Below are 13,539 nucleotides of genomic sequence, written 5' to 3'. Positions count from 1 at the left end.
GTGACTGCGGTGCTGATTCGTAAACCTCAGCTTATTCCAAGTCTCAATCATACGACAGGATTTGCCAATATAATTGCTGGATCGAGGTATGAGCAGTGGATTGCGGTAGTGGCCATATGAAATTTCTCGATGAGGCTTCGTTGCTTAATTTTTTACTGGGGCCAATCTGCTTAGGCTGGGCCTATCTTGGGAAGTGGGGGCTTTTCACGTGGCGCTGGACAGGCCGCAGTGGCTCTGGGTGGCAGGTGGGAAGTGGGATGGTGGGGTGCTCTACCGCAGCTTGGCAGACCGTGGAGCATTGGTAGTTACGCCCCATGTCCACACAATACAGTACCGAGGTAACCTTGTTACTAGACACTCTAGATCTGGGCGAGTGATGTGGTAGATACGCGTCTTCTACTCATGCTGCCAGCATAGAGCACGAGGCCACTGCCATACCTGGTTTGTGCATTCCGTTTCATTTCGTATCATGGTCGGAATTCATTCTGCCCTTCCAGGGACACACCAGCTACGGATATCTGCACGTCAGTCCGCTTGCCTGCTTCGGCGTTGGCGATCTCCCACTCAGGTCTGACGTGAAGTTAGGGTATAGGGCCGAATGTTGATATATCGTTCAAACGACAAGCTCGCAGGACCATGTTGTATAAAAATGGAAAACGGCTAGCGTCAGGCTCCTGGAATCTCTATTCAAAATAGTTGCGAGTGAATACAATATGCCTTGCTGGTTCCGGCACATAGTCACAATACCACCCCTTCAAGTCAGATGCGTCAGACACAGTCAGGAATGCTCGTCCTCGTAGCACTGTCTCAGACATCTGTGCTGCTGCTAAATAACCTCTTCCATCTCCCGATCGCGGACTTTGGTCGAGTGACCGAGCTTGATGTAGCCAACCGACTTAAAACAGCTCCTCCTCTGGACTTGTTCTAGTCCCCGCATCCCAACTGGGTTGCATGATCTCGATCGATTATTTCTCGACGGTTGCGCTGTGGGATTCTAGTCATTGTTGGTGTATGGCATCCTTGCCACACCCCGTCATTCACCTCAACTTAGAAGATCGAACTGGGCAGTCTCTTAGGAGCAATGTAGCACAATCCTGAAATATGCCGAGAGGCCTTGTGCGTACAAGGTGCGATGCGGCTTCAGCTCCTTAGATCGAATCGCGCGAGAACCATGTGGAACAAGACAGACAAACAAGAACGTTCTGCAGACGGCGAAACGCGATTTACAATATCCATCTACGGGAATGCTACAGTATAGCAGGAGACGAATAGTGGTTCTATTACGGGGCCAAGACATGCTGGTTCCCTCAAAGACCTTTCCATACAATTAGATCCGTGATGGTCAGCAGAACAGGTGCACCGTATCTCTGTTCAAGGACTATTACAATTTTGCGAGGCACGAATAAAGCTGGCAGCCTTCATCGTTCACGCAGTAGCGGGTTTCAACAGCAGCCCTGGTTCCTTCTGAGGAACCATGCACATTTGGACAGGATCGAAAGATCCAAGGGAGGTTCTGCCACGGTCTTTCCCGGCCCCAACGGTTCTGATACGAAAAGCACTGGAAAGTTCTTCTCTTCCATGCATGTCTGAGTCCGCAGACCGCAGACCGCCGACACTGGGACACAGAATCCCTCAAGATGTAGTGTTTGTGTAGGACAAGGTGATGTCGACGCAAGCCGTGTAACCAACCTCCGCGCGGAACGCCGCTGGTTTTCTACAGATGCTGCAGACTGGACCGAGGCGGTGGGAATCTATGCAGCCAAGTGTTAGTCAAAGCTGGGGCCCTCGGGATTTGACAATCACTGCCCAGGGGGTAGCTCGGCAGACCAATACAACAAGGACGAACTGGAGTTCAACCTGTGCACCACGATGCCCTGCTAATAAAGCGCCAGCTAGGGCACAAACTAAGACGCCACCGCGGCATGGGCTCGGCACCTCCCAATACCGTAATGGATTATAGTTTGGGTCGACTTCTGTAAAGCAACCTGTCACATTAGAGAAGGTGGCGTCCAGTCATGCAGTATCTTAAAAGAAAAGGCCGAGAGTCCTGTGAGGCTCTCGCACACAAGGAGTGGTCCCTTCGAGGGAGCGTGCATGTCAGGACGGAGCTGTCCCTCTGTGTGTGGTTTGACCCCCGCCGAGAGATAGACCCTTCGCCCAGGCAATTGCCAGGGGTCTGCTTTGGGGGAGATCCCTGTAGATTGATTGGCACGACGCTGAAGCTGCGTCCCTACTCCCGAAGTCGATCCCCCTCCTATTATTAAACTGCCCTGTCCTGGACCTCGCTGCTCTCCGCCGCAACGCCGCAGCATCCAGGCTTGAGCAGCTGAAATCGCAACTTCAGCTGGGTTCGGGGTTGGCTGGAGAGGCCTGAGATGACCCAGCCAACCAGCCAACAGCCAGACGTGTGCGTTGGACCAACGAATCCTCACATCCTCTGGCGACCGGGTTTCGCACATCGGAACGATGAGCCCGTTGTGCTAAGAGTGCCGCTAGCTCCGGAAAGCCAAAGCTCCAAGAAGACCTCTCATCTTAACGAAAACCCCACCTTTTCCGTTTTTGACGCCCTAGTCCTATGCGGGATCGTATCCCCCAGCGTTGTGTAGAGACGATCCGGCCGTAGGTAACCTGCAACTTCGACGGAAACATGTGGTCTATACATATAGTGGCTTACCCACCTCCCCCATCCTCGTTCATGCCGCCAAACATATCGACCGGCACAGTTCGGTGACACCATCTCGTTTCAAGTGCCTGTGCCCCCAGGCATCAGATACGCGCAAGGGTGCGGTCACTCGCGTCGAGTGCATGCGAGCACCTATCCGCTTGGTGTCCCTTCTTACAAATATCGACGTTCGACGTACGACCGTGGAGTCTGTTGACTTGTCTTGCTTCGTGATCGCTGGGCTGTGTCGGCGAGCCACTGCAGAGCTCTAGCACACATCGTCGTGGGCCCTGACTATAGCATATTATCTGTGACCTAGCAAACTCCAAGTGCCCACCGGCTTTGGATGCATCTGCGCATTCTCGCGACAGCCGATCGGTCAGGTGCGACTCTGTGGGACAGCTGTTGCCCTACCATGTGCTAGACTTTTGTCGAGGCGTGCTGGGCAATGCTTGGATAATATATACGACGAATTACAAATACCAAGGGTCAGGCCAAACGCTCAAATGGAGTCTGCCGAAGCGGCTCCTGAGGCATCCAGGTCTCAATCTGACGAGACCTCGCACTCCAAGGAGAGAGGTGATGAGGATCCGGCATCGAAGAAGGCGGCGATCAGAAAAAGGACCAAGACCGGTTGTCTTAGTATGTAGCCATTTCTTCGGAGTGTTTGACCATTCGCCTTGTCAGAAAATGGAACTAACTTTCTCAGCTTGCCGGAAGCGTCGGATCAAATGTGATGAAGCAAGGCCGACCTGCGCCAACTGTATAAAGTCGAAGAGGCAGTGCGAAGGCTACAATCAGCGGGTGATATTCAAAGACCCGTTGGGCGCTTTCTCCCCTTTTGGCCCACTGGTCTACCCGCAGCCATCTCCCCAAGCCCTCGTCAGGGAGCAACAGTTATCGGCAGCTCAGCAGAAATCGGCATCCCAAACGCTACCGATTATTGCACCGAAACCGCCGCCACCTGGGTATATTCCAGGGGCCGTAGCATCCTATAGCCCTCCGTTCCACGGTGAAGGCGCCCACGGCCCATCACCGCCGTTAGACTATGATCCCAACTTGTTCGGGGTTCCACCGGCGTCAACGTCATCCAAGTTTACCTTCTTTCCTCCAGAAACCGTCGATGGGTACTCACAGAGCCAATGGAAGCAGATCCAGCAGCCGGAGGAGCCCCAGCTCGACCTAAATCACATGCCACCTCAAGCCGCCGTTGAGTTTCTGTCGGATGGACCCGCAACACAACCAGACCACGATCAGGCATTTGAAGTGGTTAAAGGTAAAGCTCCAGAAGGTGGTAACGTGCAGCTACACCCGGAACCTGAACCGAGGCAATGGGTATCCTCACTATACGATGATGATGCCGAAATGGGCGACTCGGATGATGACGATAATGGCGTACTTGCGAAGACGCGCGAAGTTGAGCTGGGCTTGATTGTTTCTCAGAGACTCCAAGACCGCTACGATGCTACTGGGCTCCAGCCAAGAACTTTTGCATACCATTCTGACCACACACTTGCAACGTACGAACCAGGACCAGCAAACTCCCCTTTGAATGACAAGCAGATCGCATCTGTATTCTGGCACTTTGTCAATGTCACTGCACCATCGATCTCCATGTACGAGAGACATCCTTTCGATGGCACATCTTACTTTCACGGACCGCAAGTGAAATCGCGCCAACACATCTGGACTTGTAAGTTGTACCCGGCAACCCGTGTTCCTTCAGACAATGTCCTGACAGCTGCCCTAGTTACAATTCCCATTCTCTCATTGAGTCATCCTGCCTTATTGCAAGCTATCTTGGCTATAGGCAGCCTACAGATCGCCAAATTAGAACAAGTTCCGCCCACAGCTTCACTTAAACATTATCATCTCTCATTACGACGGATAGCTCGGAATGTCGGACGTCCATCCAAGAAGACGCAGCCGTCGAACCTTGCAGCCATCCTGTTGCTTGCTTTCTACGAAGTATGGAACTCAGATCATGGCAAGTGGTGCAAACATCTCCTTGGTGGTCGTTGGATCATCAAAGACATCCCCTTTCCAGAGATGACACGGTCAATGATGGACATAAAGCGCCGCTTGCGAAAAAAGAAGGAGGAGGCAATACTACAGCAACAGCAACAGCAGCGGCAGCAAATGCAATTCGACGATTTCGGACCCATGAGTGCGTTTGGAGTGTACGACCACCTAGAACCACAGCCCGACCCCTTGCAGGGCGAACGAGACCCGCTGTATAGCGACTGGGATTGTATAGATGTCTCACTTTTGAACACTATCACGGGCAGGCGCATCACGTACGACGAGTTGGGCTTGGTGCCAAAGGAGCATAGCGCCTACCCTAGAGTCAGGGGTGAGGTCACGGACAAGGACATTGACACATACGAGACTATGAGTGATTTATACTGGTGGTATTGTAAACAAGATGTTTATCAGAGCATTCTTGGAGGCACAAAGCTCTTGTAAGCACCCTCCCCTATATTCGTGTCGTTCCCTCTGCTGACCTTGCATCTAGCCTGGAATATGACCGATGGACTCAATGCCCACCTCGCGCACCAATGGGGCGATCGGATGCCATGTAAGCAGGACTCAGCCCAAAATTGGATGATATTCTGACCCTCTCGTCTATAGCTACGGAACATACGATCATCTGATATTACTTCTCGGGCGTTTGTCGAATTTCCAGGCTCGCGACTTGAGCCGCAAACGCCGAGTGCTCCGTGCAAAGGGCACCTTTGGTCCCAATGGCGCCCCTCCTGGCACTTTCCCGGGCATGATGCCGGCCTCGAACCGGGTGCCCATGCCTAGGGGCTTCAGCCCGCCACGGGATGAAGGATCCTCGCCACAGTCCGACAGCTCCGAGGAACAGGAACTGGAGACACTCACGGCTGCTGCCCACCGGGAATGGGAAGGGATCAACATTGCTTTCGAGGCCTTCAAGAACCACCTCGGGCCCGACTTCGAGCCGCTGGACCAGGACCTCCACCCGATGTCCATGTCTCCCTTCGGCCCCGCCCTGCGCTACCGTACCTACAGTATCGCGGGCATCTGGATGAATTACCTGATGGGCAAGATCATCCTGCGGCGTTGCCACCCGGAGTTGCCCCCCGTGGCCATGATGGCTGCTCCCATGACCGCAAGGGAGACGATGCCCCACGCGCTAGAGCTGGCGAGGATCGCACACGGGCTCGAGGAGCATCTCAGCATCATCCAAGAAGTCAGCACATTCATCAGCGCTGCACTCATCGAGAGTGCGTTCTGCTTGTTTGTGGCTGGTGTACAGGTACGTCTTCTGACTTTCCCCCCTCGCATCTTCTTCGCATATGAACCTTCATACTCCTATGTCAAGATCACTCGAGACTGACCTTGATGCTCCCCCACAGTTCCAAGCCCCTCCCCAGCGCCACTGGCTCGTGCAGCACCTGCACGACATCACGCGGCTGACGGGGTGGGAGTCGGCGCGGCAGATCGCCGACGGGTGCGAGTCGGCCTGGTCGCGTGCGGCCGACCGCGGCCACGGCCCGGCCTACACGCGGGTGGGCGGCGAGCTGGCCAAGCGGCCGTCGGTGTCGGCGGACCACCACAAGAAGCCCGCGGTCTGGGGCAACCCGCGCCGCATCGACCAGCGCATCCAGGAGGTCGGCGGCGAGGACGGCCACGGCAAGCTGGTCCTCGCCCGCGAGGAGAAGGCCCACTATGCCCTCGGCATCATCGGCGTCCAGGAGGACCTCGAGAGGCTGGATCTCGAGAGCGCGGACCCCGAGGACGAGGGGGCCAAGAGGTGAGGGAGGGAAAGAGAGGAGCGAAGAGCAAGGCGCGGGCGGGTGTTGAGATGCTGATTGGGAGGTCAAATGGTGGTTTATAGTTTTGTTCAGGTTTAGGTGATAATGAGGAGAGACCAGGACATTCGCTCGAAGAGGAGGTTGGGATGAGACTTGGATCCTTCCAAATTCATATATAACGGCCGGTCTGGAAGACATGTGAGTTTGGGATGATTCCTTTCCTGGATGCAGATATGTAGACCAACAGACAGAAGACACAAACCACCTGAAAGGGCGGGCAGATGGCAGACTAGAGAGCCACCTGAGGGGTGAGAGGTTGATAGCCTGTCTGTATAATGTGGGCCTCTGGCTAGAAAATTGAATACCAATTAACCGTGCTTTGCTTGATTATACAGAAGAGCTTCACTTTGGCGAGGTATTTGGGCCTTGTAGCGAGCGGCAACAACCACCATCGACAGTTGCGCAGAACTTGGTCAAATCTTACATTTCATTTCTTGGTCTATCGCTAGAATGTCTGCCAATGAACCCAACCCCCGGCCGCCGCTCTAATTTGCAGGTAGCCTCTCGACAACGGCAGCCATCTCCTCGTCCGTGTATATTCTGAAACCCTTCTCCTTGGTGACACTCGCCAGCTGCACGTTCTTGGAGTCCAGCTTCTCCTCCATCACCTGCTTCAGCGTCTTGAGAACCAGGGTCTCGGCGTCTGTGATGGTGAGGGACTGTGACAGGTCAGCTTGGGTCTTGCCTTCTGGGAGAGCACAGCGGCAAGGGATGGCTGGATGGTAGTATAGGTGCGGCCCAGATGGTAAGTCTGCGCAGCTAGCCCATAATGGCCATTGACTCATATTGAATGACTGACCTTGTGGTACTCGTTCTGCAGCTCGGCCTGGGCACCCTCGCTTCCGCTTCCAATGGCCTTGGCGTCGTAGCGGTAAAAGGTGCCGCTGGGCTCGGCGTGGTACAGCGAGGGGCCGTCCTCGTCGTAGCCGGCGATGAGCAGGGCGACGCCGAAGGGGCGGCTCATGATGCTCTCCTCGCCGTCGGCGCTCTCGCCGAAGCGCAGGGCCAGGTCGCAGATGGCCTGGGTGCAGCTCTCGACGCGCAGGGGCTCGTTGTAGTTGAAGGCGTGGCTCTGGGACTCGACGCGGGCGTGCTCGACCATGGAGCGGGCGTCGGCCTGCAGGCCCGACATGGCGCAGCCGATGTGGCGGTCGATCTCGACAATCTTCTCGACCGACGACGTCTCGAGCAGGGTCGACGTCACGCGCTTCTCGACGCCCAGGACGACGCCCTCCGAGGTGGCCACGCCGATGGCCGTGCTGCCGAGCTTGATGGCCTCGAGGGAGTATTCGACTTGGAAGAGACGGCCCTCCGGGGAGAAGGTGCTGTTCGGGGGGTGGTCAGTGGACAGGACGGCGGCGGCAGGCAGCGCCGGGGACGGGGTGGACGTACTTGATGCCCCGGTCTGTTGGTCACCGTGTTAGCCATGCATGCAGCCCGAACGACGACCCGAGGCAGACGTACCATATTCAGATCTTGCCATAAACATCTTGGCGGTGTTGTGGGGGTGGTTTGCTGGGAGAAGGTGCCGTGATGGTGCGTCGGGAGGCAGTACCTAGGTAGAGGTGGATGGACGATGGTGTTTCGTCGCTCGAGGTTCGGAAGGCTGACGGTGACGGGTCCACGGGTTGTTTGGGATTGGGGAGCTTGGAGCTCAAGGCTGCTGCACCGTTGACGAAGCTCCCGGTCCCTTGCGCCTGGGGGCTGGCGGGCTGGACTGGGACCCGGACGAGCTGGGCCAGGCGCCTTGGGAAGCACTGACCGTCGCCGAGCTGAGGTACTTCAGTACATAGTTGGTCCTGGCCTACAGGTAGGTAGGTACCTTGCGTACTACAGTACAGCGACTTATAGCTGGATAGGCCCGAGGTTTTAGCGGCTTAGTTAACTTATATTGATCTTGGGGGGGAAGCTGCCAGCAGGGGCACCCACACCGACGCGCTTGCCAGCCCACCCTGACGCGCCTGGTAGACATTGGATCAACTTTAGAAGCCCGCCCCATTGCGACTCGTTCGGGCGCCAAATCGATGCCGAAGATATACACGTCTCGACAACAGCCCATGCTGTCGCCGCGCCCGCACACCGAGAGGCTGCCGTCGGCCCTTCCCAATGTCGCCGTCCCGTAACCATGTCCTCGAGACTCCCAAACCACCCAGATAGGCGCACCAACGGCTCCACCGACCATGCCGCCGCCGCCGCCGCCGCCAACCAAGGACCCCGCATGCCATCCGCCCAGAGCTTCAAGGCCGACCGCGCCGACTCGCGCAGGCCTCGCTCGCCCCAGCCGGCCTACATGACCGGCTCCCAGAGCACCGCGCACAAGAGGTCCGCCTCCGGGAACCCCCGGCCCGCCAACAGGAGTGTCGACGAGCGGAGGACGGAGCGCGTCACCGTCACCACCAGGGAGAAGCTGGTCTCGCGCGCCAAGAGCCCCGAGAGACGCGCCGCCAGAGATACTGCGCCGCCCGAGAGATGGAAGGGCAAGGAGTCCGTGAGGCCGCGGACCGCCGACGGGAAGCCCAAGGAGCCCGTATTCGAGGCCCCTTCGAAACCGTGGGACCCTGTCGCCCACCTGATACCACACACGACCGCCCCCTTGGCCAGTCGCATAGCGGTTCCTCCGCCCGCCTCAGATCTGCCGCCTGCTCTACAGCCACAGCCTCTCTACGAGATGTCTCTGGAGGCCCAGGAGGCCGCCATCATCGAAGACCTGTTGTTTGTTTTCATGGGATACGAGGGACAATATATCCGTTTCTCCTTCTCATATAAACCCGACGACGAACGCGATCAACTCACGGGACCCCCCTACAAGATATTGCCGGGCCTGGACCCGAGTTTGGAAGACTTGACCCGGTCCATGTTGAAGATGGCAACGCACTATTCTGCACTCGAGTACTTCATCGATGTGCAAAGCCGGGAGGAGTTCGGCGCTGTCAACCACGCTCTTTGCGCTGCCATACGGAAATATCTCCAGGAATACCTCGTCATGATCGCTCAATTAGAAACGCAATTTCTCACAAACGACACCTTCACCTTACATGTACTCCACATCCATATCATGCCTACGAGCCAGATGTTGTCGCAACTCTACTCCCTAGCCCACGAACTTCTGAAGCGGAATGCTCTTCTCGATGAAGAAAGTGAGGAGGACTCAGACCCCGACGACATCGATCAGATCCTGGAGAACCTGAAGCGGGGAGCCGACATTGTCCCCGGGAACATGACGGGGAGGAAGATATGTAAAGGAGGCGTGGCGATAGGTCTCATCTCCAAGCGACTTGAGACCATGTCCGGTGATCCTGCGGCGAGAACCCTGTTGACATCGTTGCTACGTGACGCTACAAGGCCATACATGGCCATGTTAAACGAGTGGTTACATCGTGGCGGCATCAACGACCCACACTCCGAGTTCCTCATCAAGGAACAGAAGAGCATAAAACGGGAGATACTCGACAAGGATTTCACCGACGACTATTGGGAACGAAGGTACACGCTACGTGAGCACGATATACCTCCTCAGTTACTAGCTGTTAAAGACAAAGTCCTGCTGGCTGGGAAGTATCTGAATGTCGTCAGGGAGTGTGGAGGTGTCGATGTTAGCAAGGTCGCCCAAGACCTACCCCTTACATTCGATGACCCCCGATTCCTGGATAATGTTAACAACGCATACGCCTATGCCAACGAGTCTCTCATGAAACTACTGTTGACGACGCATTCACTTCCGGCACGACTGCGCTCCCTGAAGCATTACTTCTTCCTGGATCCATCGGACTACTTCACATACTTCATGGAGCTTGGCGCGTCGGAGCTGCGAAAGCCAGTCAAGTCTGTTAACACCGTCAAACTGCAGTCTCTCCTCGACATTGTTCTGCGCCAGCCTGGAAGTATTGTATCCCTGGATGCCTTCAAGGAGGATGTGTATATAGAGATGAACGAGGTCAGTCTCATCAAGATGTTGCAAAGGGTCGTCAACATCACAGGCATGGAGCAAGGCGAAGCACTACAGCCCCTCAGCAATCAGCCAGTGGAGAACGATAAGAACGCCAATGGCTTTACCTCGTTACAGCTAAACTATACGGTGCCGTTCCCTGTGTCCCTGGTTATAAGCCGAAAGACAATATGGCGGTACCAAGCACTTTTCCGATACCTTCTCTCGCTGAGACACCTGGAGTCCCAGCTCTCCACGACTTGGCAGCTGCATCACAGCGGCATCGTGTGGTCTTACAGGTCTTCGAGTAGGCGCCTAGAGATATGGAAACGCCGGGTATGGACATTGCGGGCCCGCATGATTGTATTCGTACAGCAACTACTGTACTTCTGCACGCTCGAAGTCATCGAGCCAAACTGGCAGTCTCTCATGTCGAGGTTAAAGTCCAAAGACGGAAGCTCGGATGGGTCTGGAAAGCCAGATCGGACCGTGGATGAGCTGATGCAGGACCACGTGGACTTCCTTGACACTTGCCTAAAGGGTTGCATGCTTACCAATGGCAAGCTCATAAGGGTAAACAAAGCCTGAGAATCCGTGTTGTGGATCTTTCATTAACATACTACAGATCCATTCCAAGCTGATGCAGACCTGCACCATCTTCGCAACATACGCCAACTGGCTGTCACGAGAGTTGGAAAAGACAGACCCAGACCTACTTGGCAACTTCAAGCCCCCCAACATGAGCGACGAGCAGTGGAAGCGGTTCAAGGCGGCCAAGTCGCAAAAGTCTCACAACGACAGCATTTCGGGTAACAGCCAACTGCACGACGAAGAGGCGCGGATCGACAACCTGTTCGAGATCATCAAGAAGTGGGAGACCAACTTCAGCCGACATCTGCAGATCCTGCTGGATGCCCTCAACCACTACGCCGCCACCGAGACGGTCGTCTTGCTCAGTCTGTGTGCCCGCCTGGCCACCGCCAACCAGGGCACCGAGTACGCTGGGCTGAGGAACGAGGAGGATATCGTGGCGTAGGGTCCCAAATGTGAGCGGTCTACATTGCCCCGTCTCAAGGAACCCCCTACTGGATAGATATTGTTAGTGGCGTTTTATTGGCTGGAATCCTTGGGTGCCGGGAGCTCACCCACCGTTTATGAAGAGATACCATGATTGAATTCAAGAGCCACTGGCGGCTTTTTCTCCGCTATCATCTTGCTTTGAGCTACTACTGATTGCCTTGCCGTGCATGCGTTACGCCAGTGATTGGCTGAACCCAACTTTCATCCTGCATCAAGTGGAGAGAATGTACACAGCAGAATACGGCTAATTGGCATTATATTGGATACAGTAGTGCGGTGGAGTGGGGATACGGATTGGAGATGATAGCGAAGCGTGTGCTGGTCTTCTGCGTCTGAGATGTCTCAATATACTGTTTCATTGTTCTTGGAAGCTATATAGAGAAGATGCGCCGTCGACTCGGCCTTGTATGACCTGAATCAGGTTTTCTGTAGTGTTGCCCCAGTGGCAAGTTCATGTTCCCAAGAAAATCGACTGCGTATACGCATACGCATTTCTTAATTTACCTGACCGCTCTAGACTTTGTCTCTCAGGCGGTTGCCCTGGCCAGGTCTACCTTACGAGCCATCCTTCCTTTCAGACGCCGTTCTCGAGCTCCTCTGCCCACTCCCTCGCCAGCTCGGCTAGCTTCTTGTTGCGCGCTGTCTTATCCTCCGGGCCCTCGCTGGCTTCGTCCAGTTGCTCTCTCATCTTCTTGAAGCGGTCGCGCAGCTGGGTTTCTTCTCTCTTCTTCCTGGCGCCATCGTAGGTGGCGAACATGGTCCTGAAGTTTCTGAAGCAGTGTACTTCATCGGCTCGCTCCACTAGTGCCTCCAACCGTTGCATCCACGACTTGTCCCCATACAACTGCTCTGTTCCAACGAGCTGTTGTTCTTCAAGTACCTTGAAAACATCAGTATCGAGGTCACGAACCTTATCGCCGTCGCGTATGACTTTCTATATATATTTGTCGTCGCTGCAGACCATCTGGAATAACTTCATGCGTGTTATAGAAGCCTCACGAAGTGTCCCCCACGAGCTGTAGCTTCTCAGTCGCTTATCTATCCAGTGCTTGACTCCATCTCTGAACACACAGGATGCCAAGTTCTGAAGGGCTTGTTCCTGGAGGGCTTGGTTCTGTGGTTGTCTTCTTACGAAGTTGATAGCATCGACCTCATGGAGGAACTTCTCTGTTTGCTCGTAAATGTCGTTGAAGCTGTGTGTCATTGATTCTTCGGCCTTTTTGATTTTCAGGACTTCGGAGTTCAAAGCGGAGAGAACTATTGGATTCTTTGTATAAACGAGTCCATGGATGATGTCGGCCATGTCCTGCTTCGAAAGCTGTGATAGACACTCTCGGGCCTCATCGCAGAGCTGTTCCGTATCGTTGCACTGCATGCTGGCAACCCCTGTGGCAGGTTGGTCCTCTGTCTTCAAGTCTTCGTCAAGGCGCTGGCGTTTCGCGCCAGCCGCTGGGTTCTCTTCACCCCCCGAACGCTTCAACGCCGCGCGAGATCCCCCGGCTGGGTGCATGTCTTCAGATGACCCGGAGTGGGAAGGCAAAGGGTTCAACGGAACGAACGACTCACCATCTGGCATCGTTGTCAGATGTGAGTAGTACCTCTTTATTCTGTGAAGATATGTGTTTGTGGTGACGTGAGTTTTGGGTTTGTCGTTTGACGATTGCGCTGACCCAGAGATGCCGGGTGATGTTAGAGATATCGCGACTTGCCCACCGTGCTTTTGCTTATGGATGAGTGTGAGCTAAGACCAGTGCCTCAGTAGAAAGTCGAAGGCTTTGTAGAGGTCATTAAATTCGTGCGTTTCTGATGAGGAAAACTTGGTCTCACTGAAGAAGGCGTTGAGCTATGCCCTCTTGGTCTCGTCTCTCCCTAATATCGGTACGAAAGTTACCAGGAAGTGGTCAGGCTCGCCGCGCCTCAAACACAAGAAGAAGATAGAAATATTGATCAAAAGTGTATTCCCATCAATCTTATGTGGAAAGCGTTTCATTGAGGGATAGTGCCCACAAGCGACTACGTATCTAGGTAGG

At 54.9% G+C, this 13,539-nt stretch overlaps 4 protein-coding genes across 4 annotated transcripts; 2 read left to right on the top strand and 2 right to left on the bottom strand.

Moving 5' to 3' along the window:
- Positions 1 to 3,168: 3,168 nt before the first annotated feature.
- JN550_000898 (uncharacterized protein) lies at positions 3,169 to 6,447 on the top strand (the record flags this gene model as incomplete). Its single annotated transcript, XM_049321005.1, has 6 exons — positions 3,169 to 3,304; positions 3,372 to 4,355; positions 4,413 to 5,124; positions 5,178 to 5,240; positions 5,294 to 5,945; positions 6,046 to 6,447. 6 exons carry the CDS (start codon positions 3,169 to 3,171, stop codon positions 6,445 to 6,447), a joined length of 2,949 nt encoding a protein of 982 aa, XP_049176804.1.
- Positions 6,448 to 6,989: 542 nt separating this feature from the next.
- Positions 6,990 to 7,971, bottom strand: JN550_000897 (uncharacterized protein; the record flags this gene model as incomplete). Its single annotated transcript, XM_049320994.1, has 3 exons — positions 6,990 to 7,163; positions 7,304 to 7,909; positions 7,969 to 7,971. 3 exons carry the CDS (start codon positions 7,969 to 7,971, stop codon positions 6,990 to 6,992), a joined length of 783 nt encoding a protein of 260 aa, XP_049176803.1.
- A 658-nt stretch (positions 7,972 to 8,629) lies between these two features.
- JN550_000896 (uncharacterized protein) lies at positions 8,630 to 11,465 on the top strand (the record flags this gene model as incomplete). Its single annotated transcript, XM_049320983.1, has 2 exons — positions 8,630 to 11,002; positions 11,055 to 11,465. 2 exons carry the CDS (start codon positions 8,630 to 8,632, stop codon positions 11,463 to 11,465), a joined length of 2,784 nt encoding a protein of 927 aa, XP_049176802.1.
- Positions 11,466 to 12,083: 618 nt separating this feature from the next.
- Positions 12,084 to 13,085, bottom strand: JN550_000895 (uncharacterized protein; the record flags this gene model as incomplete). Its single annotated transcript, XM_049320972.1, has 2 exons — positions 12,084 to 12,389; positions 12,642 to 13,085. 2 exons carry the CDS (start codon positions 13,083 to 13,085, stop codon positions 12,084 to 12,086), a joined length of 750 nt encoding a protein of 249 aa, XP_049176801.1.
- Between the last annotated feature and the right edge of the window lie 454 nt (positions 13,086 to 13,539).

The sequence above is a fragment of the Neoarthrinium moseri genome (assembly GCF_022829205.1).
Source record: "Neoarthrinium moseri strain CBS 164.80 chromosome Unknown scaffold2_Wmoseri_CBS_16480, whole genome shotgun sequence".
Classification (NCBI taxonomy): domain Eukaryota; kingdom Fungi; phylum Ascomycota; class Sordariomycetes; order Amphisphaeriales; family Apiosporaceae; genus Neoarthrinium; species Neoarthrinium moseri.
Note: the sequence above shows the minus strand (reverse complement) of the source record. Positions and strands in the feature narration are given on the sequence as shown.